This window comes from Corvus moneduloides, chromosome 17 (genome assembly GCF_009650955.1).
Source record: "Corvus moneduloides isolate bCorMon1 chromosome 17, bCorMon1.pri, whole genome shotgun sequence".
NCBI lineage: Eukaryota > Metazoa > Chordata > Aves > Passeriformes > Corvidae > Corvus > Corvus moneduloides.
Genome location: NC_045492.1, coordinates 6183066 through 6209270, shown reverse-complemented (window position 1 = coordinate 6209270; position 26205 = coordinate 6183066). Strand labels below are relative to the sequence as shown.

General features: G+C 50.6%; 1 protein-coding gene across 2 annotated transcripts; it reads right to left on the bottom strand.

Annotated features, from left to right (window-relative positions):
* Positions 1-346: 346 nt before the first annotated feature.
* Positions 347-26205, bottom strand: ADA (adenosine deaminase). Of its 2 annotated transcripts, none has more exons than XM_032127034.1 (11): positions 26090-26205; positions 12706-12767; positions 9431-9553; positions 9172-9315; positions 8245-8360; positions 5892-6016; positions 4205-4276; positions 3842-3943; positions 3038-3105; positions 2521-2650; positions 347-2117 (listed from the first exon to the last, which is right to left on the bottom strand). In XM_032127034.1, the coding sequence occupies exons 1-11, from the start codon at positions 26135-26137 to the stop codon at positions 2016-2018; spliced, it is 1092 nt and encodes a 363-aa protein (XP_031982925.1). In that variant the 5' UTR covers positions 26138-26205; the 3' UTR covers positions 347-2015. The 2 variants fall into 2 exon arrangements, with proteins under 2 accessions (XP_031982925.1, XP_031982926.1); XM_032127035.1 differs by lacking the exon at positions 26090-26205 and adding an exon at positions 19745-19820.

Below are 26205 nucleotides of genomic sequence, written 5' to 3'. Positions count from 1 at the left end.
GAGACAGGGAAAGAAAAGTGACTACTTTTGATAAACATCTGGAAAAGTGAGAGTACACAGTGCTGGCACTGCTGCTTCCAGCAGTGGGACACACCCCTGTGATTACTGAAGGGAAAAGGACGGGATGCTGGAACAACCTGTGGCCATAAATCCAGCTTGGCTCCCTGGCATGGGAGCAGGCTTCCCTCTGGCTGCCAAAGTGCTCCAACCTGGCACCAGGAGAAGGCACGACTCCAGACACCAAAGCCCCCATCACACCTATCAGTGAACCCCTGTGGTCTAGCAGGGGTTGAGGACCACAGGCCACAATCCCTAACAGTCACCCCTGAACAGAAGGGCACGAGGATTTCTCTTTTAATATAAATGTTATTTTATTAAACAGGATTAACAATCAACTGTCCAGAATCCAAACAAGCAACTCTTCTTCAGAAAAAAATTTTGGAGAAAAATGACCCAAAAAGGGCCTGTTTCTTACCACAATCATGTCCCTAGAAGTGATACTTTATCTTTTGCTTTATAAAAGTAAGAAAATCACTCTCTCATCTTCATTTATCTATCTATGTGTATATATGCACCATGTACTTCAGAGGTGAGTATTTAACTCTGAAGACCAATATGGAAGCCCAGAAAGAATGGAAATACTCCCAGCACACCATCACTGCTGGCTGAGGCTGGACCAGTCTGGGGTCTGTCCATGGCAATGGTGACCACGGCCCCTTGTCAAAGGCAACTTTTTGGTACAGTATCTTTGGAGTAAGCATCTTGGCAGACCCCTGGGATGCTAAAGCACACCACACACTCAGGTAAGAAAATGATGGTCTCTTCTCTGGATGCACAGCTCTATTGCTTATTGAGTAAAAACACTCCAATGCACCAACATCCCTAAGGAATTTTTGGTGAGTTTCTCTGTATAAATTCTCCACCAAACTGAAGATCTGACTTCTAGCCAGTGTCGTAATTGAGTGAGAGAAGCAATCAGATGGGACATGAGTCAATGTGTGACACTGGGTCCAAGTTAATTTACTGATTCAGCCTTGAGAGTGCCTAATGATTGTGTCAAATCAGAAAGAGGGCAGAATCGTTAAACCAGGCAATCAATCACATTTTTTCCGAGTCCTAAACAAAGGTAAGAGGAAGATCAAACTGCAGATCACAGGAGCTCTCCAAGATGAGTACAAAACTGGGAAAAATCCAAGAAGGCAGATTTTGACCCAAAGTGGTAAGATTATGTTCCAACTTCCTATGTGTGTGCGAGCATAGTCATGGCCAGCTGTGAGCACAGCTGGGCCCTGAGCCCAAGGCGTGCACTTCTGCAGCAGTGACACTGGGAAGCCTGATATATGGGAGTTCTTGTCCAAGAAAGGATGCCAAAAAATTAGTATTTTGTTTTAAATGCCCTTCAGACCTGTGCACAGGCAGGGGCACCAGCCTGCAGCTTGTTCTTGTTCCAGTCTTGTTAGTACAAGACTAACTCTGGGTAAATATAGCTGTGACCAAACCCTCCCACCCACAGGACAAGAATAAAGCCTCTGTGTCTGAAAGGGCTGCTCACTCCCTGCCAGCACTAGCACACCTCTTCCCTGGAAAGGTGAAGATTAACTCAGGCCACAGAGTTGAAAGTGGTTATTTCAGCACCGCAGGCTAGGGCCAGGCAGGTCAGTGGGACAGGACAGGTAAAACAGGGAAAGAGGGGAAAAACTGCAGGAGAGGTTCTTCTGTTTGCATTTGCAGTACAGAAACACCAGCAGATGGAGAAGGGAGTCAGGCCAGCAGGCAGATCCAGTCTGCTTGCATAACAGCAGGATAGGAAGCTGGATATCCATTCAGGAGAGAGTTTGTGGGGTACAGGTAGGTGTATGTGATAGCATGATTCTGATGAGCACTGTAAGGGTTAGCACAGGGCTGCCAGGAATAGAGACCGACTCTGGGCACCTCCTCCCAGTACTCCCACTGGCAGAGGAGAGGCAGGCACTGGTGAAGAAGGGCCCTGCTCCACGCTGGCTCCCAGGGATGGGTCATGATGCATTGGGGACCATCCCATAGGCTTTGTACAGCTTGTTGAGCAGCTCCTGCTTTTCCTTCTCAGGTAAGAAGCTGGACTGGGCTGCATTGATGTTCTGAGAAGGCAGAGGAGGAACACAGAGACATTAAGACACATCAGACATGAACACATGGTTCAAGTGCACATCCCAGCACTTGGCTCTGAGCAGCAACAGGCGAGGGAGAGTATAAAGTTGCCACCCTCAGATTCATTTCCATGGCCTTGTTTTATGACAACTGCTCTGGCCCATCACTAGCAGCAGTCCCAGGAGAAATGAGACCAGCACAAAGCAAAGGCCTTTAAGTACTCTGGAATATTTGGGATATGCATTTTGAGCCTGGTCCTACTTTCCTGCCTACAGGGCCAGAGCAGAATTTTCTGGTTTCCATTAAAAACTCTTCAGCTTATAAAGAAAAACCAGTAGGTTGTTCTGGGCTGCACCAGGACACCAGCAGAGCACCCAGCCAAGGCTGACTTACGACTCTCTTGAACTCCTCTTCAGTGAATCCCATGTGTTCCTTCACAATGCCATAATCCTTGTCAATGGTGGAGTTAAAGATGAGGGGGTCATCCGTGTTTAGAGAATAGTTGGCGCGATCCTTCTTGAATCTGTAAGGAAATCAGGCTCAACTGGTGGGCAAAGCACTGGGTGTGACACTGTGCAGTTCTCAGGGTGAAATGCAGCAAAAGCAAAGACCTCGGGGCTGTCCCTGCAGCTGGCACTGCTGGAGACAAGCACAGGGCTCAACTTGTCCCCCCATAGCTCTGCACTGACCTGCCAGTAGTGGGTAGTGCAGCTCAGAGCAGGGCAGGAGGACAGGACAGCCTCCCCAAGGGACCCCCACACCCCTCCAGCTGCACTAGGCTCCCCTGTGCCAAAGGACACGGATTATGTCCTAAATAATCAGCTGTGCCTTAGCTTTGTAAAGCAATAAAGCAGCTGTAATCAACCCAAATCCTAGTTATTTGAAATTTCACATAATTGAGAAGTCTTACTGTATTACGGGGTGTTTGCTGAAGTCCGGAGAACATGCTCCAGTGAGATAACTGGACCAAGGGCAGACCTGTTTGGGGGAGGTAAGCATGAAAACCAGAATCAACCACACAGATCTGAACCCCAGCTGTGGACACAGATAGCTCAGCACACTGGTGAAACCAGATTAGAGCTTTGCTCACAGCTGCCCCTCAGCGCTACTCCGACAGAGCAGTGCATGCCCCAGGACACAGATGCAAGGAGCCCACAGCCCACATGACAGTGGCAGGGGCCAGTGGGATGTTTCCCATGGCCAGTCAGTCACCAGCCCTGGTTACAAAACCACTTGCATTAAGTACATACTCCTTCTGTTGGTTGGATATGTCCATTCTGGGGAAAAGCGAAGTAAATCCACACATGCACTGTAAGTCCCAGGCATTTCCACCCTCTAGCCAGACTTGCTCTGGTACAGCAGCCTGATTTGTGGAAGGACAAGCCTTCAGGCTTGAGGTGTATAAATTAGTGAATAAGCCCTCCAGAATTTATCCTTGGCCACATAAGGATCCATTCTTTCTGCTATGTGCCTCCCACAAGCTGCTGTGCACACCAGCGCTCCCCTGCAGCACATCCCAGCCAACACCCAGGTTTGTCCCCAGCATTTTTCCTGTGGATCTTTGGGCGTCTGGGTACAACACAACATCACTGTACATGTGGTCAGCACTTGGGTGTCAGCTCCTGTCCCTGGCTGTAGCACAGCTCAGGTGAGGGCTGGTTTTCCACTCAGACAGCAGCTACCTGGTTGTCACACTCCCACCACATGTCCTTACCTCAAAATGCATCTTTATTTTCAGCAGCTCCTTGTAGAGCTCAGGGTCCTCCAGGACATGGTATCCGTGGCCAACCCGCTCGGCCTTCAGGACATAAACTGCCTAGAGAGCAGAGAAAACCACTCAGAGCTTCCCACACAGCTCAGCCCCTGCCTGCCCCGAGACCCCCATCCCACTGCAGGTACAGCCTGCACCACTGAGCTGGCTCCTAGGATGTCCTTTTCCAGCTATCAGGTCAGATCTGTCCATGTCCCCAGTGTTCACTTTGCTGTGGATATGGAGAGGACATGGATGCCTCTCTCCCTGGTGCAGGGCACATCACACCCCTGTCCCTCTCTACCCTGAGTCAGGAACTCCTCGTACCTCCTTGACCATGGCAGCTGGGCCGGCCTCCCCAGCATGGACAGTGCGATGAATCCCACATCTCTCAGCTTCCTGCAAAACAAGGGAGAGAGAACATGTTCCTGTCCCATCACCTGCAGCAAGGTCAGCAAGCTCTGGGGCTGGCACTGCTCCCAGGGGCACAGCAAGGCTCCTGTGCCAAGAGCCCACAGATCACGAGCCTTGCACTCCAAGGGCTGCAAGAGCTCAGTAATGTCACATAGAGAGACACTTAAAAATCCTGGTTATCTTCCACTGGAGCCCAGCCAGGCTCTTCATGGGTTCTTAATACTGGGTGAGTTCACCGCTCCCTCCTCTCCAAACAGCAGCAAGCTCTGAGCTCCTCTTCCTCCACCCACTTGCCTTTCTGCATGAACCTTGCAGCAGTTGCACTCTTTGGAACTTCCACATTTTTTGCCAGTTCCAGCCATTTGGGAGAGTGTAGAGGCACCCCAGGGCAGAGATGAAGAAATGCTCTGACATTGAGCACCTCCCTCCTGCAAGGGGCTGGGGGTGGAGGCAGCCCAGCCGTAAGGACCCTGCGAGTGCAGCTTTGGGTGCAGCTCCATGACCATCCTGAAAATTCCTTTGCAGGGGCCATAGGCCACCCGGGCTTGTGAGCCAGCCATGGAGCCTGAAGGAAAGCCTGGAGGGAAGCCTTGCTGGAGAAGGACCACCCAGCTGGCAGCAGCAGGCAGCCTGCAGGCCCCATCTTGCAGCAGACATTCTTCACAGACAGTCCTTCAGGGCTTTGCACTCAGGAGTTTTTTTCAGTTACTTAATATGGATGGGAGGAGGGTTTGCTTCAGCACCTCAGAGCCTGAGCAAGCCCCTGGCACAGAGAGAAGATGCATCCTTCAGACAGAGGAGGCTGGACCTGGGTACTGCTGGCCCACCAGGGCAGGATGAGACTGCCTTCCCATCAGTTAATAAAGCCCTGTGCCCGTGTCCTGGTTTATAATCACCCTGTTCAGCCTGCACAGCAGTGCAGGCCGGCCTTGTATCAGCTCGCACTGATGGGGTGAAGACCCCAAGGAAGCCCCATGTGGTTTCAGACCTGAGCATTGCTTGCAAACCACCACCCTTTTTGCCAGTGATGGTGCACGACCTCCTGCCCCACTGATGGCGGGGACTAACAACCCCAAATTTCCACCAGCAAAGAGAAGCGAGGCTTTCCCTTCCCTTTGAGCCACTGCAAAGGCTGAGGTTTAGTGAGAGCCTGGGATCAGGCTCCTGAAGCCATTCCAGTGTTTGCATTTGAGATGATCAGATAAAAGCCCTGCAAATGTGCAGCTTCTCCTCTTCTCCTCGGGTGATTTCTGCCAGACTGGAAAGTCCAGTCTCTTCCACCCTTGGCTGTGGTTTCACCAAGTCCCAGGAGCCAACAGTACCGTGGGATGGGGGCTGGTTTGGGCTCCATGTCACTCATGTCACAGTGCTACAGGATAGCATGCCAAGCCCCAGCTCTCATGTTTTAGCAATGATGCCTGCCATTAATCATTTAGGAAATATAAACAAATACTTTTGCTATTTAACTGAATGTTTTTAATAGCTGCAACGAATTTTTAAGCTGTCCCAGCTGTTTGCAGTTTGAAAAGCGTCCCTTCACACACGTCCCCTCAATATACATGTTTCTTGTAATTTCTTTTAAAAAACTTATTCCACAAACCTCATAAGCCTTCTTATGCTCAGAGTAATTCTCCACCTTCAGGGACTCATCTCCAGCCAGGTCGACAGCCACCACAGAGTCATTTCGATACTTCTTGCAGAGCTCCACCACCTCTGGAGACCAGCCTGGAAGAGGCAGCACCAGGATTCAGGAGGAAGCATTCAGAAGGGTCACACCTTCAGCATTTTTCTAAACAAATCCTGGTCCTATAACTAGCAGGCTGGAGCTATTTTCTTTAGTCTCTCCTAAAGCCCGATGCTCAAGAAGAAAGCTAGCAAACTCCTAGAAAGGTCTCATCTCTGTCATCTTCAGGCAAATAAAAGCTGTCAGCTGATCAGTCTGTTGTCAATGAAAGGGAAATCAAGTGCATTCACCAGCTATAAAACTGCTCTCATCATGCTCTTCTGCTCACTTCAAGCAGGGGAAAAAATTAAGTACTTCCAAGCAGTGGTGACTGCTGCAGTTGGCTTGAGGTAAGATGAACTGCACTGCCCTGGGGCTGTAACTTGGTGTGTTGGAGAAATCTCTCAGCTCCCGAGCTTTCACCCCTTCCCAGGCTGGGCAGGGTGAGGGTAAAGGCAAGAACTGTCCCATTGGATGTGTTGTGCCATGGAGGAGATTGGGCTGGGAGGGATCTCTGGGGAGCCCTGTACTGCAGCCATCCCTGCCCTGCTCTAGGGCATCCTTGACTCCCCCGAGGATTCTACTCCTGGTGGGAAGGAGCTGAAGTTTTATCTATTTGCCATCAGTAAGAAAGAGAGTAACAAGTGGCCAACAACTGCTTCAGAGCTCTCCCTGATCAGGACAGATAACCTCTGAGAAAGGAACTGCATCTACCAGCTCCCACAGCACTTAACCTCAGCAGAAAGGCCAAGAAACAGAGATAAACAGTAGTGTTAATAATTAACAGGCACCTGCTGCATACAGACAATCCCCAAATCATATGAACACACCAGGATGATGTGTGCAACTTCATCATCTTTTTTTTCCCCACCATTTTCCAACTTGCTGCGTTAGAGCCATTCTTTTATTAACAAATTTAATATGGGTTTGTCCTGGCTGGCATCTTTGCCTTTCTCTCAACAGTTCATCAATTACAGGGTGGCTTCTCACTGTGCAGCACATCCTGAATGTACTGCTAGAGACTCTTTATCAAGCACATCACTGGCTCTGAGTATCAGCTGGTGCCCTGGGGCACAGGTATGAGAATGCCACCTCTGCTGTTTGCACAAGCAATCCCTCCTGCAGTGAAATGCAGGCTGTACATGCCCTTGGATGCTCCTGCCACCTCCTGCCTTTACCACTTGTGCACTGGCAGGGACTGTAGCTGCAGGTCAGTGTGACTGTGCCTTACAGCTCTCCAGTTTCTACAAAGAAAAACATTTTCTTCCTAGAAACTAGAAATATAAGGGTCAAGTTTTCAAAGTCTTGTTTGGTGTTGACTGTGTAGGCAGGAAAAAAAAAAGCACTCTCAAATTCGTATTTCTTGACACAAATTGATCATGTACTCACTAGGAAAAATCTTTCCACCATCTACCCTACTAAGCCTACATAAAACTGGTGAGAGATACGAAGATACTCAGAATAAAATCTTCACATAATAAAGCTATTGTCACACAGCCTCTCTCTGGCTGCATCCTTCCCTAGAGGAAGATGCTTGCAGAACTCAGCAGCCCACTGAAATGCTGGAAATTGGGTTTTCTTCCTATTCTGGGTCACAGCACCTGTTACCAACAAAGTTTCTCATCAGAGCTGCTGACTTTATAAAAAACGTATTATATACATGCCTTAAGTATATTTGACTCGTGTTTTCAGCTTAAGCCAGCAGAGACTGGCTGCTGCCAGTGGATTCTCTGGCTGCCCCATGACCCAGGCTAAGGAAGGAGCATCCTGCTGTAGGACCATGAGCAGGGAAGTGTGAGATGTCATGCCTGGTCCTCCTTCCATGACCATTGGCTCTCAGACCTCCAGTCAGTCATAGAAGATGACACTGCTCACTGTGCCAATGGCTTTTATTGGCCCAAGGTGAGCTCTGGCCTTTGGGTGGGGAGCAGAGATCACAGTTCCCCCAGGAGAGGACAGAAGAGCCCCTTTTGTCCCTCTCACAAGACCTTTCAGATACTGGTTGTACCCACAGACCCCCACACTTGCATCCAGCAAACCTTTGCCCCACAGTGAAAGGGGCAGAGGACCCCCACCAAGACAAGAAGCTCCTCAGCACTGTCTGGTCCTGCATCACACCCAGGACCGGGGCTTTCCCCACGTTCCTGCAGGGCCCCAGACCCCGGGGACGTCCCCACCGCCACGCATCAAGGAAGGGGAGCAGAGCAGCAGGGGAGCTGCAATACATTACTTGGCATATGGCGCATGCAGCATAGAATAGACCTGGCTTTGATGTGGAAATCCCTTTCTCCATCCTGCAGTCCCTGATTTACGAGCTGAACGACTTCATCTGGAGTGAGGTCTCCCCTGCAGGGAAGAAAAGCCATCAGCAAGAGGCCAGATGTGCTAGGGAGGCAGGCAGGAGTTGCAGGTCCAGCCCAGCATCCCCATGGGAGGACAGGCTGCCCCAGGTTCCACTCACCTTAACATCCAGAGATGCCCACTGAGACCACCCAGAGCCTGAGGGCACCTTTTATACCCCTGCCATGGCCACATTTACCAGATAGCAGGCACTGAAGCAGGCACAGGTGATACTAAGATTTAGAAAGGCCTTGGGGAACTGGGTGCCCACCCTGCCTGAGCAGAGGAGCCCCCTCTTTGCCAGAGCATCTCATGAGGGCACACAACTCTCTGCAGCCAGGCAGGGGAAAACGCAGGGCTCAGCACCCACCGCAGCACACTTTGGAGGGGCCCCAGAGCCCTGCATTGATTTAATGCACATATCACAGAGGGGATGACATGAAAGGAAGGGATCAGATCACCAGCCCCCTCCAACACCACCCACCATCGCTGCCAGCTCAAATTCCTGTTTTGTGGTCAGGCAGTCCATATCTCTCACAGGGAATGGCTTCAGACAGAAGGTTGAGCACAACTGCTCTGCACATGCAGAACTCGGTGCCCAGAGCAAGGGATGTTAAAACTAGCACACAGAGATATTTAAGATGAAAAACCCTCTCAATGGGAGAGAAAGCTGGAAGCATGCTGGCTCTTGCTGCATGGGAGGAGAAAGGTTTGTTACAGCAGCCTTTGAACACACAGTGGCTGACTGGCACTGGCCATGCCTTCTCCATGCCCAACCAGCCACCCACCAGCTCCCCAGCACGGCAGGATCACTCACTCAGCTTGTCCCCAGGGGATGGGATCCACACCAGCATTGGCCAGGAGGTGAGGGCTGTACCGGACCTCCACGTAGGCGATCCCTTCCTTTGCTTTTGTTTCCACAAACTCGTAGGCAATTCTCCTCACCGCCTCACGGTCACCCCTGCAGGGGTGGCAGTGGGACCTGTCACGCTCAGGGCCCACAGGGCACCTCCAAGGCTGAGCCAAGGGATCCTTCCAAGGGTTGAGGGGGAAGAAGCAAAAAGCAGGGCACTTACGCAATGGCAGGCATGTAGTAATTAAATTTCTCTAGAAACTGGGGAAGTGTCAGTGGTGTGTCATAACTGACATACTTCAGGAGCTCCTCAACAGTATTTCCGGGGAGAGGGATGCCTCTTTTCCTGGAAATGAAGTCACGTGTTACTGACAGGGAAGGTTATCGCGTTTTTAATCAGTGCGTTTCATACACCAATTGCCTCCAAAGCTGGCAGCATCAACCACCATTTCTTCACAGGAAAGATACAGCACACGCTGTCCTTCCAAAATCTCCTCACGGATGGAGCCCTGAATCTCAGCGGGGAGGAAGGAGATCCAAAACACAGGCAAAGCACAAACAAACCGAAATACAAGCCCAGGCTGACCCGGCAGGAACACAGCCAGGGCACATTTTGAGCTTAAGAAGGAGTTCATCTAAAGGGGCTCTGGATTATTTCTTGGCACCTCCTAGACCTAGCAGCAGAATTGCCAAAATTCTTTAGAAAAGTTAATTTCCACTTATGCAGGCTCAAAGGATTGAAACATCACAGAGATGCTCCAAGGCCTGGGGTCACACAGGCAGAAGTGTCGTGGCTCATGGGTTTGGTGCCAGCAGCTCCTGCGAGCGAGCTGGTTCCTGAGCCCAGCATCCTGGTGGCATCTTCTGTGACAGGAACAGCTCCCACACAGGAACAAATGGCAACAACTGCTCTCACCAAAAGGACAGGCATGCTAATGCCCACATAAATGCTTCCAAGAGGGAAGAGCAGCTGGAATACCGAGTGGGTGAAGGTGTTCCTGGTGTGGTGACAGCCGGGATCGAGGGTGCTGCCAGCCAAGGCTGCTGCAGCTTCCTGGGCAGGCTTTGCCACCCCCCCCCACCCCGGTACCCTGCACAAGCCAACACAAATTTGGAATAATAACTAGACATTTGTTTTTAATCCTCTTTCCTGCCACAATGAATTACATCTGATTGATGGAAGAACCCTAATAGAGACAAAACACCACAGACAGTTTAGTGCTGCGATGCCAGCAACCATCCCAATGAGCCATGCAAGGACACAGTCCAAAGGACCCCGCTCCTGGGCTTGGTAAACATTGCTCCTTCCCCACTCAGCCAGGAAGGAAACCAGCCCCACGCTCAGCCCTCACATGCAATCTGCACAGATTAAGTTGCTGGCTCTCAGCAGGGAACACTCATCCCTGCCAAGGCATCGGTTTTCCTCCCTGCCTTGCCCTTTCCATGGCACTGACACATCAGTCTCTGCTCCAGGAACCAACTTGCACCTTCCTCCACCTGCCCGGGGAAAGTTTCCTAGAGCAAAGCCACTTCCCTGACCTCTTTCATGTGCTTCCTGAAGAAGTGCCTTCATGCAGGCATCAGTGGCAGTGCTTTGGGATGATCGACACTGGAGTCGCGCCTCTGGATGAGGAGGTCTGGTGGATCATGCCAGTGTGGTTTTTGGAGCTCCTGCTGCCCCATCCAACCCTCCTTGTAGCTGGGATTCTTCTTGAAGCACAGTGGCCAGAGGGGAACATGTTTGTCCTTACTGCCACCTCAGTGTGCTGCCCAGAGCCCCCTGCAGCCATGGGCAGCACTGTGCACACCATCCCACCATGGAAAGGGAACCTCTCCTGGGGACACCTAGACCCCATGAGGGGTTTGACACAGCTCTGAGCCCTTTGGCTGGGCAGGGCAGATGCAAAGACTGACCCAGATCTGACAGAATTGGAGACAAAGTTTCTGAAAACAGCTGAGTTCAGCAGTGCACTGCCCAAGGGGGCTTGTGCATCTCAGCAGCTTGGGGTTATGTGTACATGGTCAGACACCACCTGGCAAATTTATTTCCAGCTCTTTACCTTTAAAAATAGACCACAAGCAGCTTTCTGTGCCCAGGGTGAGGTTATTAAGGCAGTCAGTCCCCTATAGCCTTCTACACTGCCCCACTGCTTTTTTTGTGTGTGAGTTTAAGTTTTAGAGCCCATGAATAGCACAGCCTTGCTCCACCCGAGGGCTGGCAGCTCAGGGAGATGCCAGGGCTGTTTAAAAATAAGAGGGAACTCAGCACACACTCAGGCAATGAAGGTTTCTGCCCTAAGCAAGGATCCTGGCACAGGATCCCCAGACAGCCAGTGCCTCCTGGCTTTCAGGGCTCCTACAATTTTCCTAGGGGACTACACTGGCATTTCCCATTTGCAGGCAGACGGACCCAGCAGAGCTCCACGGAGTCAGCACCAACTCTTTTGTTCATTTAGACCTGTATTCCAGCCCTGCAGCCCACCAGCAGGAACCCTGACTCAGTTCACCATGCCAGCATCCAGCAAAAAATGGGGTGGACAGCTCTGACCCACCCTCCTCTCTGACTACGCAGCAAAAAGTATGGCCAGGCCCTGCAGAGAAAGCTAATCCAAAAAGATTATTTCCCCGTAGGACTGCACTGCCTTGGAATCTGCTGGGCTCATAGAATGCCAGAACCACTTCCCATCCTCCTCAGAACTGATTTCCTCCCCAAAATACCAGAGCTATGCCTAAGAGCTGTTTCCCAAAATCCTTACCCTTGCCACCTTCCTGATCTGAGGGTATCAGTGACAGCTGGAAGAAATCTTGTTTACTTTGCTTACAAATGTGGAGCCAGGCCCTCACACAGGTTAATCATTCACCTCATGCTTCCCACACAATCTACACTGAAGGAAGATGCACGTGGGCTCTGTCAAGGAAACAACCTTTCTCTAAGTCACTGCCAAGTGCTTCCCTGGGTCACCCCCACACGAGCGTGACTCCTTGACTGCTGACACCGGGCAGACAGCCTGGGATTCAAATCCACATGGCAGCAGGGCAGGCAAGGGCACCCGAGCTGGTTTTTCCTCCCAAACCATGGAACAGCAGCACCACCAAGACAATGCTCACAGCCTGCTGTCATTCCACTTGCTTTTGCGATTAGGAATGTGAAAAAAGAGATGAGAATACAGCGCCTCTGCTGTGTCCTGGGTACACTTCAAAGGCAGGCAGCTCTTTATGAGACATCTTCTGGACTTTTCTCATGGTGGCGCCTCTCAGCTTGCCCAGCTCACAAACCCACGACCACCTCAGTCACATTCCTGCTACCTGTGAAGCCCCACTGTCTTTTGGGGTGTGCTCAGTGTCCTCACACTGTGCAGTCAGGTCTGGGCAGAGACAGAACCAGCACCAGCCAGGTCTGCTGCCTGCAGGAGCTCATCTGCCACAGATCTGGAGAAGCAGAAGGGATGATGCCTTTGAACTGCAGCTCCCAGAGCTTCCTTCCCGCCCCCAACTCACTTGCCGAAGTACAAGATGGTCTCTGGTCTAATGGCTCCATCCAGGTGGACGTGAAGCTCTACCTGCAATAAGAGAAATGGGTCAGGTACTCTTAGAGCTGCAACAACAGTTCAGAGAGACGGAGCTGGTGCTCACGTGGGTATAAATGCAGCCAATACAAAGACAAAGCCATGACAAGGAGGCACATAAACATTTTTTAAAATATAACCATTATAAATTTTCTTCTTCAATATCTAAGTATCATCTAAATATTTTGTTATGGCTGCTGCAGCTCACACATTTAATGAATCTTTAGAAATTTATTCTGTTTCCAGTAATTTTCAGGAACTGTCCTATCCTTATTTAGAGTTCGGGAAGAGTGAAAAAAGCAAACCCCAAACACGTTCACTTTCCAGCTTGCTTCCTCCTTGAAATTGCAGGCAGCCAAACACCAATTAATTTGCTAAGAGTCATTACACAAAAACTTTGACTTCACTTCCAAGAATCAGCTCCTGATGGGTTGTTAATTACTTGGTATTATCAGGGCTTACAGGCTCTCTAATCCTACATAAGGGGTCAGTGCCATGGCACAAAGGTGCTGTAAAAAATAATAGTAACTAGCTGTGCAATAGAGATAACAAGGTTTCAAAATAAAACACTTAAATTTTTACTTATTTGCAATGGGACAGTGACTCAGGTCTTTTCACTCTGAAGCCCTGTTTCCCCATTATTGCTGAAACACTGGATTTTGGAGAAAGAGACCCAGAAAAGCAAAAGCAAGCTTTTTCCATTAGCCAGCTGGGGCTTTTGGAGGAACATGACAAAAGTAATTTGGAAGTCGAACTGGGAAGGAAAATATTAGCTGTAAAATGTTTCCGCTAGATATTCATCTTTCCAGAACTGTTTTCTTTTAAGTAACGGAATAGCCTACAAAATACATATCTAATTTAATTGTATTTTTAAATGAAACTGTAGATTAGAAACTTAATACACTAAGTTCTTTTTAGATATAACATCGTGGACATCTTCCTGCATAGACGATAGCTGCAGGGTGCCAAGGGTAAGAATGGAGTAGGATTCAGAAGAGGACTGGATATTTGCATGGATAACTAAACTACCCAGGGTTACTAATTAAAACCCACAAACCCTCTGGCGTCAGGGCATGTATCAAACAATAACTACGAGGAGCTGGGAGAAAATTGAGTAAGCGGTGCCTGCAAGTGTCCAAGAGCAGGTGACGTGAGCTCCTGGCACAGGGCTGGCAGTGCCCATCTCTGGGGCGTGCACTGATGCCCATGAGCTCACTCCCATCCCTGCACACCTGCCCTGCAGGCAGAGGCACCTGACTCACTGCCAGGGCTGTCGCTGGCCACTTCTGCTGCAAAAGGCAGGGCAGGGACAGTGCTGGGGTTCAGGCCATCTCCACACCATGGCCACGAAGCTGCCACGGAAGCACTGGTGGGATGCCAAATGCAGATGGGCAGGCTCAGGATAGATCAAACTGCTTGTGGCAATCAGCTGGCCCAGGGGTCATGAACACACCCACAGACACCACTGTTAGCAGATGGTAAAAAGATATCCCTGCCACTTCTCCTACCCTTAAGATATGATCTGAATCTACAGAGAGGAAGATTTTAAAAGGGCAAAACCTGATCTTTCCCCCCTCCTTGAGTTACACAAGCCTGCTTATGAGGACTAAATGTCCTGCAAAGCAGCAGATGAAATAACAGGCTACAGACAGGGTCTGCACCGCCAGATGTGGACGCCTGGCACGTTTTCCACTCTTAAGCTCCAATTCCTATTTTAAAACCATGCAAGATCCACTCCTTGAGGTATTCAACAGCTCTTATGACTTTCTGATGGAGTTACAGGCTTGAAATTTGCTCACACTGGATTTAAAAACAAAGCAACCTGAACCTATTGAGGTCTTCTCCCTCAAATACTTTTCAAGTGTTTCCTGCAAGAACATCTCAACATGACATTTCCATCAATGAGAAAGCAGATTCCGTGGCATCCTTCATCTATGTAAGCCACCTCCTTCTGCCACTTCTGCAGGTGAGATGCTTGTAAAGCAACAAAGTTCCTCTCCAATATCAGCAACAGGCTCTTTCTCACCTGCCAGCTTTTTTTTTTGGGTCTGGAGACACTTAAACCAAGTGCTAAGAAACCGTCATGCAATGCTGTTCAACCCAAAAGTTTTGGGTTTCTTCAAGATCAGTGCTTCAGAGCACCGTTTCCTGCAGCTGCGATCTCTGCTATTTAGACGGCCAAAGGACATTCAGGAGAAGATGGAAAGGTGTGCCTACAGGGCTCCAGATAAGGATGCAATCAGCAGAGGCACAACCCAGCAGCTCATCTGCCCCGGGGGGCACTCTTGCTCACAGACCCTGAGGGCTTCCAGGTCCGTGGGAGGCTGCTCACTGCAGATTACATTTCAGCTCTCTTCCTTCGTGTTTGTTTTGGGTAAACAAAGCACAAGTCTTTTCCAGATACAAATGGGTGACACGACCTTGCCTTAAGCCAAGGAAAGTACCCAGATAAGGATGAAAAAGTTTTCTCCGAACTGTGGCTCCAGGGGACGGTGGCTGAGCAAGCAGAAATTAGGTGAATGCAGGAGCTCAGTACTTCTTCCAGAGCTCTCTGCTCCTTAGTACACAGCTCCATGTGGTCTCCCACCCCAAACCCTCCAATTTATCTGGAGAGAAAGCACGTGCACACATATTAAATTGGGATCTCAACACTTGGTGAAGGATCTGAACAGCACCACAGGCTGCACCAGCACTGGAGAGGAGCCTTCAACCATTCCAGGACCACTGATCATAAAATCACAGAAAGGTTTGGGTTGGAAAGGAACTTGAAGGTCCAATTTAGCTCCAACCCCCTCTGCCATGGGCAGGGATGCCACCCACTAGACCAGATTGATAACTTCCCTTCTCACAGCCCATCTGGATGTGGTATCACCTGTTCTGATGAACAAGAAAGCAGCAGAACTCTCCAACGCTTTCCTGAGGCAGGAGCTTTGCTCTTCTCCCATTTACAGTGAGGACCCTCAGGACCAGCTCTGTGCAGCCACCCTTCAGCTCTCCTGCACCTCCACGGACCTCCCACCATCAAAAACCCAGAGTGTAACGCAATAAAACTTCTAGTTTCACTCTAGGCTTGTTGAAAGCCAGATGGATGGGTTCAAAGAATGTTCAAAAGGCTGCAAATTGTGCGTCCTCAGCACAGACAGCCCCCAGCAAGACCATCAGAGCAAACCCAGTGCTTTCCATTTTTATGCTGAAAAAGTTTTAGCTCAACCATGGCACATGATTCTTTAGTGCAGATATCAGCAAGCTGGTTTGGACTTTTAAAAAGGAGAAGTTTTAAGGGCTCTGGCTTGACTTCTCTGAAAACATTGTAATGTTTTCTTTGAGATGTAATAAGTTTCAAAAATAAATTCAAACACAAAAAGGAAGGTACTCAAACAAGTATGCTCCATTCCAAGATCAAGTCTGATTATTTTTAATGTAGTGAAATTAAGGGGAAAAAGTTAACCAAACATTCAAAGTATTTTCAGCCACAGTCAACCCAACACAATTTCTCTATTATGGTTTGATCAGTGGACCATGGCAGAACAGTTACTTGCTCAGCTTGCCCATTATATGGCATAAAAAGAGCCATTCAAGCTAAGGCACTTGAAGGTTTTGTGTATTAGGTGGTTTTAGGGTCTTTTAAAAAATATATACAATGACCAAAGTCAGTCTGCCCCTTTTATTGTGAGGTTTCCAGCAGATGTTAATACATAATCAGGCAGCTGATAAAGTTGCATCATTTAAAAACCCTTAACAGTGCCCAGGATTATTTATCTGCCTCTTAAAAGGTGATAATTTAGGTTCATTCTATTAATCCCAATAGCTGAAAACCAGGGCAGTTACAGCTGTAATTTGTCAATTATTAGGTAAGTGTGGCAAATCACTGCAAAAAACAATGAACTATGTTCCCCAAAGACTGGTTTTATGGACGGGCACTGTCAGGAACAAAGTGATCCTCATCCTAAACTCACCTCAAACACTCATTTAGAAGCAAGAGGTGAAAGTGGCCCAAGGGGGTTGTGAAGTGGAAGTGGCACAGTATCATCCTCAAGCCTGAGGACACCACAAATGCATTTGGGAGATGTATCTGTCACATGCTTTAGGGCATGAGCCTTTAGAAGAGAAGCATGGGAGACTACAAGACCCACACTGCTCCACTGCAGGAAATATTTGTGCTTTCTAGGCAGCTAGACAATGATTCATGGGTTTGGTGGCTGAGGAAGAGGAGGGTGCTCCCGTGCTGAGCAACCTTTAGTACCACCCTCCTGGCACCAACTACTCAACCTCCACTGACCTCAGCAGGAGACTTCTGGTGACATTAACAGGTGATGGTGGCTGTGTGTCATCCCAGGTGATGGTTCTCATGGGGTGGCAGGGCCATGTACCCACCGACCCATCACAGACCTCACACCCACACCTGGTGTTCACTGGAGCGAGGCACCACTTCAGAGCAATAAACAGAGTCCTGGCACTTTGTGCAGCACCAAGCCAACCTCTTACTGCCACCATGTTTGACAAGTGGATCCGGGAAGGTTATCCAAGAGCATCCCTGTACTCAGTTATCAAAGAATTGACCACACAAGGTACCACGGTGTAAGGTATGGCTTGAGCTCAACGCAGCCTCAGCAGCACCAGGCTCTGGCCCATGCCAAGTCAGGGGTCAGGCTGTGCACGATAAGTGGACAAGCCAAATACAACATCATCCTTGACACATCACCGTGCACTCGCAGTCCCCACAATAGGCACAGAGAGTCTGCAGTGCTGCAGGGAGTGGAGTGGGGCAGGACATCCACCCAAATCCCCTGGGTACAGCCAGCAGAGGCACCTTTGGTGCCACCCAGGCTGGGTCAGCAGCCACTCTTTGCTGAGAGGCTGACACACACAGTGTGCCTGGCAGAACACCTGCCCCGTGTGACCTGATGATTATTTTGCAAACCAGCTACACCAGCTGCTGGGAGGGAGTGAGCCTGACCCCAGAAACCCCTATTCCCATTCTGTTCTCCACAACACAGCTCAAGGCACATGGGAGGTGCAGGAGAAGACAGCCACATGTCCTGAAGCCTTCAAGCTGGGGCTGGCCTACAAGAAGAGGAGCCAGCAGCAAGCAAGGACAAGGTCTCTGCTCTGGTTGTGGAACAGAAAGGGTGATGGCTGACGTCAAGAAACACCAACCTTTTCTGCTCTTTTACAGCCTACGATAAGCAGGGTTCAAAGTTGTCCTCCTGCAGCTCCCTGTTCATCACTGCAGTCACTGGGAGTCAGCGAGTTCCTGAAAAATGCAGAGGCAGCCCTGGCCCCACATTCAGCCAGGGCTGAAGCTGCTCCAGTTACCAGAAACATCTCTAAAACACAAAACTGATCGTTCCCAATGGCAGAGGATCCAGAGGAATGAATAGGGCTCATTAACTGACTTCAGGCCCATTTTTTTTCCCCAAGCCTGACTTAGCAGGTTCACAGGGCTGAAAGGGACTGCCTGAGTCAGGAAAACCAGTCTCGTAACTGCCAATAGCCAGACAACAGAAGTCTGATCTTAGCAGTCAAACCCTGCAGTTTTTCCTAGGTCTTTCTCTTCGGTATCCCACTCTCCCACACACTGGAAAAGTAGAAGCACAAATGAAAGAAGAACTTAAGTTGCTTCTCTCGGCCAACAGTTTAAAACCACTGGGGTAACACAACAGCCTTTGTTCTTAGTGCAGCTGATGAAACACCACTATCTCCCAAAACTGAGGTGGACTTAAAAAGGCTTTAACCATTAGCAGCTGCCAACACTGCAGGGATTTTGGTGTCTTGCCTGCTATTCCATGGATCAGCTTCCTAGAAAGGGAACCATAATGATGGAATGAAACACAGATCAGACCTGTGCACACTGCCTTTTCCAAGCATGTGAGACTTTCCTGGTGCAAACTCAGACTGAGAGATAAACGGTTTGGGAGCGAGAGAGGATGCAAACAGCAGCAAAACCCCCCCAGTCCTTTCGTGGTTTTGGAAACAATCTCCTTCTCTGGAAAAGCCACAAGCAGTTGCCACCACTCACGTTCTCCCAGAGCGGGAACACCACAAATCTCACATCATTTTTCTTGGTCTCCTCTGCCTTGACTCCTACTTCTCCCCAAAAGCCCAGCCTGGCAGACCTGCTCCCTGTACAGCAGCTTACCCAGACCACAGCCTGAGAGCTGAGCAACCCTGCAGCACCGGCAGTGTTCTGCAAATCAGATACAGGACTATTGCTAACCACAGCTGTTTCATCTTCTTCCTCCTCTATTTTACAATCTAAATAACAAACATATTACCGTATGATCCTACTAGAGATGTAGTACACAGGGCATGGAGAGAGTGAAAGACTGGAGCACACTCTGACAGCAGCCACCAAGGTGGTGTCACGGGTATCTGAGGAGTAACTGAACTAAATGTGTAAGAGAAAAAAAAAAACAACAACGAAACCACAAAAAACCCCAACCGAAAGCACCCACAAAACAACAAAATCAGCCCACAAAACAAAATAAAAAACACAAGAGAAAACATTTGTTTTAGTAGACTACGAGAGTAGTTGGGATGCAGGGCCCTTCAGAACTTGCCCCTTCCCCATCCAGGCCACCTGTGCATCCCCAGCCCGGCGGAGCCGTGTCCCCGGCCGGGCGCTGGGATGAGCCTGGACCCGCATCGCGGCGGCGGCGAAATGCGCGGGACACCGGGGAGCGCCGGGCCAGGGCAGCGCAGCGCCCGGCTGCGACCGCGGGGGGACAGCGCCCACCGAGCCCTGTCCCGGAGGGCACATCCCCAGCGAGCGGCCCGGCCGCGTCCCGGTTCTCAGCCGGCTGCAGCCCCGGGGTGCGGAGAGCCGGTGCTGCCGCTCGGCTGCGGGGCACGACCGGAGCGCGGCACCTCCGCGCCGGGGCGCGCCCCGACCCCCGCTCCGTGCACAGCACCGCGGTCCCGGGGCGCGCCCCATTCCCAGCCCTGAGCCTCCGGCAGCGCTGCCAGCTCACCTTGGGTCCCCCGAACACTCTCTGTGCCTGCTCCATGCTGCCGCTGCCGCCGCCGTTGCCGCCGCTCTGCCGCCACCCCCGCTCCGCCACCCCGCTCGCCCGGCCCCCGCCGGCCCCGCCCCGCCCCGCGCCGCGCACGCCGGCCCCGGGGCAGGCACACCGGGGTAGGGCGCTTCGGCTGAGGAGGGGCGCTGGTGTCCGTCCCATTCCTCCCCACTGCCATGGGCAGGAACGCCTTCCACTATCCCAGGTTGCTCCAAGCCCCGTCCAGCCCGGCCTTGGACACTTGGAGGGATGGGGCAGCCGCAGCTTCTCTGGGCAACCTGTGCCACCCTCACTGTTCTCACAGGGGAGAATTTCTCCCTCAAATTTAATCTAAACCCACCCTTCCTGAAATCCCACTCGTGTTTCCTTCAGAAGCTGAGGGCCCCGGTGGTTCTGCTACTCCAACGATAACACTGACAGAAAATATAACAGGAAAAAATGACAGCTCAGCCTGTAGAACAGGAAAGCAATGTCCAGCTTTGATTGCAGTCTTAAGCCAATCCAACAGTGTTTAACCTTTCCTGCTCTCAAACCTGCTGCTCAGTGACTCACTTGGTTTGTCTGATGGCTTTTGGTCCACCATACACCTACTTGCAGCTCCTGCAAACTCACACTCAGCTTTTCATTTATTTTGAGTGAGCTGGCCATGTTTTATGCTACTCCTCTGCCTCCTGCTTTCCTCTCCCGTGGGTGATGCACATGGCAGCCCAAATCTCTGAAGACAGTGAGGCAGAAAGCCACAGAATCACAGAATGGTTGGGAACCTCTGGAGATCATTTAGTCCAGCCCCCCTGCTAATACAGTTTCACCTAGAGTTCCACAGGGTTCTGTCCAGGTTGGTCTTGAGTATCTCCAGAAAAAGAGACTTTCAGAGAAGTTCTGCCTGCTCCTCTCTGTCAAGCATGGCTTCTCTAAAACTGGAGAGAACAGATTTTCAGTCATTCCAGACCTAGCATCCCCATCTAGCTAAAGGCAGAGCTGCCAGGTTGAACCACTCCCTAGAGTGACCCTTGGGGAGCATCCCTGGGGCCCATATGCAGCCCTGGGTGAGACGAGACCCAAGCTTCCCGGAAGGCACTGACCAGGCAGGTGGCATTTCCAAAATCACTGCAGAGGCAAGGACCACAGCTTAGTTCTGCATGACAGGAGTTCACCTGCCCAGGTGAGGCCGTCCTCAGACCACAGCCCAGGTCTGCAGGGAGCCTTGGAGACAAGCATCACCATATCAATGAAAAATACTATTGTTACTTGCTCTGGTGCATAAGCAGAGAGAGCGCCTAGGGCTGTAGTTGTGAACACTACCACAAATGGTTGCAAAATAAAGTTTCCTCATCTCCTTCCCCAGCTGTGTTTACTCCAGATGGACACTGTTTGTGGAAGCTGGCAGCAGGGGATTAGCTACGCAGAGCTCTGCTTGTGGGGATGGGGAAAGCTGGGTGCTCCTCCGGCCCTGTGCTGTCACAGTCAGGTGACAACAAACAGCCCAGGGGAGCGAGCAGCCTTGAAAACAGGGGCTGCAAGCTGGTGCTGGCAACGATTAGTGAGTGCAGGACATGCTACAGGCTCACTGCTCCACAGGGAAATGTCACCAGCCTCCCTTGTCGCGCCTCCCCAGCTTTGCCATGAGAGCAGTGATGGAATTTCTGCCCCAAAGCCCAGTAGGCATTGAGAAAACAGTAGTTTTTCAGCTCAAATCCCAAGGTCATTTGCGTATGTGCACTGCAGTGGAGCCCATGGGAATAGCCCAGGGCTTGGCTGGGGTGGAAGGTTCATCAACATGTTCTCTTTTATTAAGTACCACCTTTCAGGGATGCCCTGACTGCATCCATGCTGTACAGACAAAGCACACTAGCCACAGCTAACTGGAAAAAATATTCTTTACAAAATAGTGACTGGCAGGGGAAAGTAATCATTAGCTGCCAAGTGCGAGCCTGGCACCACTCAGGGCTTTCAGGAGACTGTGGGATGGAGAAGCAGTAACCAGGCTTATGGAAACCCAGCGGGAATAAACAGCATATATTTTAAAATTTGTGATTTCTGGGGTCACCAAAAGGTGACATCGTTTCAAGCTCCCAAAGCTTTGAAAGTGCTGAATTTGGGAAACACACCCCTCCCCTCCCTGGGTGTGCACAGATGGTCTGGGCACAAACAAAATGGTCGAGGCAGGGTACAGATTAGCCACTGGGTGTGAAACTGCCTCTGGGCAAGGTGAGCTCTGGCTCACATGGACCATTTCACCTGCATATCATGGGCTTTTTTTAGCAGCCACCCAAAAAGCATCTATTTTGCCTAGATAATGACTCACAACATCACATATTTGATGTCTGACTTCTGGTTCAAAGCAATTACAACACAAATGGCCCCACTGTGAATAGACGGTGCTTTCTAATGATCTTCTGTGGGCGCAGCCCTGCTCGGTGTGTCATGTACACTGGGAGGACAGAGGTCAATTAGAGCATTTATTAGAGATTAGAGGAAATTACAGGGTAAAAAAAAATAGCCTGCGGGTAATTTTCTGCTGGGAGGAGAGTTGATAGCAAAGGTCAGAAAGAGGCAAATGGAGCTGAACTGGCCCCATCAGCTGGGAATGGTGCAGTAAGGGGGTTCTGGTGGTTTTTTTTTCTGCTTAGCAAATACACGTGTGCTGCAGACTCAGCTCTTTCCAGGAGTGTCAGCACAGTGCGTTCATTGGACACAAGTGTGTTGCAGAGCCTTAGAAACACGGCTTGGGCTGATATTAATTGACCTGACCCTGATCCACTTTATCCATCTTTACCACTGGCTTAATCAGGTGGTTGCAGTAGCTGCTGTGCTGTTGGTATTAAATCTGTGTTTCCCTATGAGAACACCACACCTCTCTGCAGCCAGAAGGCTCAAGAAGAACAAATCTGTCTTTTAATGGTGAATTCCCACTTGGGAAACCAGAGGGGGACAAACAGGGCCCTGTCTGGACAAGCACAAGGATGCTCTGGGGCCATCCTGGACGAAAGCAACTGTTCATCTGCACATTTGTCTGGTCCCTGAGGTTGATTGTTTATCTTTTTTATTTTTAGGGAAAATTCCAGGCAGCAAAGTAGGGGTAAAACTGATCTTGGAAGCTATTCCAATGCTTATTTCCCAGGAGCTATATTTAAACCTGCTCCCTTTCTCTTGCCCCCAGAAGTTAATACCAGCTGTGTGTCAGGCTTGCTGACACCTGCAAACAGCTTTCCAAAAATAATAAGAAGTGTGTTTATGCTGGGCTTAGATCTTAAAAAAGGCACTTTTCTATTCTGGTTTGGGTTTTTTTGTTGGTTTGTTGGGGGTTTTTTTACCAGATACCAGCATCACACTACAGCCCATTCTAAGTAGCTAATGGAGGAAAATGTGTTTAAATTCATTAATTCTACCAGTATAAATGGTAGACATCATGACATGAAGCTGTACAGGTCGAATTTGCCAGATGAGACATTCTCAGCCCAAACATCCATTGCTTCTGCAAAATTTTTGGTTTTGAGACAAAGCCTTAACTTATGTCAGCAATTCCCATTTAATTTCTGCAGCTTCCCTGCAGGGCAGGGAAAACCTCTGCCCCTGGGTGAGCCACCGCTGGAGTCACTGGTGGGAACTCAGCTGTGTCCCGTTTGGTTCCTGCTGGGGATCATGGGACTCTGTGGTCAATGAGAAGGGCAAAAACCCCGCTGAGGATCCACCCTGCTCCCCAAAGTGATTTCGTTTCCCCTCTGCTCTCAAAGGAGCTGGAAGTAGACACAACACTGGCCTCCAAAAGCAGAAGCAGATCCTGCATCAACCCCTGGTACCAGGCAAGCTTTGTCCCAGCTCTCCATCAGCAGGGAGTGAGTGCTGGGCTTTTCCTAAGGATATTCAGGCCACTGCAGGGCCAAGAGCATCAGGACAAACAGGGCCACTGAGCAGCTCCTCGGAGGGTTGATGACACTTAAGAGACACCACTGGGCAGACTGCTCTGCAGGGCTCCTGTCTGGCACTGCTTACAAGGAAACCACAACCCTCACACCACTAAAACAACACCAGCCTGAAAATAGAAAGAACCTCTGCAGTAGAACCCCCCTGAGACACACCCCAGGGAACAGATGGGGCTACCCTGTAAACAGGCTGCATTTTCCCATTTTGGGGCATTTTTGAGCAGCACAGAAATGCACACCCAGCTGATGACATGCCCAGCATAGGCACATCCCAGGATGCAGCCACTGGCAGAGCCACGTGGGCTGCTGCAAGCCTGCTGCACTGATCCCCTAACCAGATTAGGGCTGTAACACAGGGCAAATTTGCACCCAGCATCATGTATTTTAACCTATCCTGAACATCTTCTGGACAATAAGGCTTCCTGAAATGACCTAGGGGGCAACTGGACTGCTCCAGACCCCACAGGACAAGTACACCAGCCCCCAAGGCTGGTATATAGAACAGCTTTGAAAGTAATAAAGCAGAGAGAAGGCAGAGAAACACAGTCAGTGCTTTGGGCTGTGGGAAAGAGCAGTGGTCTGAGTCTGGCAGTCTTTCAGGCTTGGAAATGCCTCCAAGGCCCACCCTGGAAGCTGTGGGATGTCTAAGGATAAAGGCAGCCCCATTCTCACAGAGCAATTTGGGTCACAGGGTGCAGACAGACCCTCCCACGTGAGAGGAGCACACAGTCCCTGTGGTGTAGAGCAGCCTCACCTCAGCAGGGGCACCACCCTGCCCTCTGCCCTACCTGCTTTGTCAGCCTGTTTCACTGTTAAAATCCAGTGTTCAAGTTCAAGAACAAGGGCATTATCACCACAAATGGAAGCAGGGTTCACCTTGCCAGATAGCTCAGCTCCTCCTGGGCTCTTGGGCTCTGGCTGCCCTTGGATTTCTCTTGTGGGTAAAGACAAGGAGCCAACTCCACCCCATGGAAAGATGTGGCCCTGTCCCTCTTGTGCCAGTGCTGTCAAGAGGAGCTGAGAGAAAACCTGAACCAGCCACAGCAAATAAGACAAAAACCTCACCAGGATGTGACCTCTGACCAGGACAGACCAACTGGTCTAGATCCAAGATCATCCTGAGGAGACCAGGAGATAAGGGGGTAGGTGGATACAAGGCTTCCCTGGCCAAGTGCACCCACCACCTTCACCACAATGGATGATGCCTCAGGCACTGGGGAAGGGTTTGTTGCTAGGGAATTACTGAACTTGCTGCTGCTTGCAAGATTGGAACCGATCCTATCGATGGTGGGATGATAAAAGGTCCCCCTCCCACCTGGGTCAGTGCCCAGAGACTCCCACCATGCCAGGACAGGGGACCCTTCTGCTGCCTGCACACCAGGGGACTCCAGCCCCAGTACACACCAGTCCCTTCCTGTCCTGACCCAAATTTTCACAAAGAGAAGCCCAGAGACAAGAGCAGCACGTGAGCCAGGCATGTTCCAGCATATCTCATATCACCATGCTGGGAAGGTCTCAGTGCAGCTCAACCTGATTTCCAGCAATCAGGAGGTGGGGACACCTTCCTCTTTTGTGCTCCTTAGAAGAATGAACACATCCCTGATCGTGGCTGGCTGCAGCAGAGCCGTGACTCAGCAACACAGCTCTGCCACCCTCTTTGCCGAGGTTGCTGCCCTCCTTGTAAACACCTCACACCAACAGAGACAAGGTTTGCACCCAGATTCACCCCAGTCCGGCACAACAACCTCCTCCTAAGGGTTTTTTTCACCATCTCAAAAGGCTCAGCTCACCTGCAAATCAAAACCTCCACAGGAGCAGCACTGCTGTGTCCAGGCTGTGGCTGGAGCATGGCCCCAGTGCCCCACTCTGACCTTCCTGCCCACTTCCACAGAGCTGGAACAGCCCTTCTGTGCCTGGCCCTGAGCACCCTGAGCCCACAGCGCAGCCTATTGCTCTGGGGCCTGTTGGGGAGGAGTGGAGGGAAGCGTTCCAGGCCCCACCCAGAACACATTCTCCCCTACACCCCTTCCTGCAGCACTTCTCTCGAGGGAATTCCACTGGGAGCAGGATGCCCTGCTCCAGCAAAGGGTCATTGAACAGGGCAATACAGATGCAGCTCCCAGGCTGAGCATAAGCCCAGCTGTGGCCAGCTAGCACATGTCTCTATTCAAGTTCACGTTTTGAATGAGGACCAAGAGACACATGGGCTGACACCTCTGATTTTATCTCTGCAAGGCAGGGCCCAGAGAGCCAAGGCTTGTGCAGTTTTTCACGTATGCAAAGCTCCACAGCCCCAAACCCACAGTGCCCCCCCCAGCTCTTCCCCCCAATCCAGAGCTGTACAAGGAGCAGCTCTCCATCTTCACAGGCAACTCACAGCTACATCCAGCAAAGGAGCTAGATCAGATGCTACACCATGTTCCATGGCCAAGTGCTGCCCAGAAGTCGCAGAGTCACTGGGCAGAGTGACAGGGATCCCAAAGGAAACCTCTG

Coding starts and splice junctions, on each gene's coding strand:
- ADA (XM_032127034.1), bottom strand. CDS start 26,137: ATGGAACATGGTGTAGCATCTGATCTAGCTCCTTTGCTGGATGTAGCT. Junction 3,106..3,841: donor AAATAAAGATGCATTTTGAG/GTAAGGACATGT, acceptor TCCCCCAAACAG/GTCTGCCCTTGGTCCAGTTA. Junction 2,651..3,037: donor AGCAAACACCCCGTAATACA/GTAAGACTTCTC, acceptor ATTTCCTTACAG/ATTCAAGAAGGATCGCGCCA.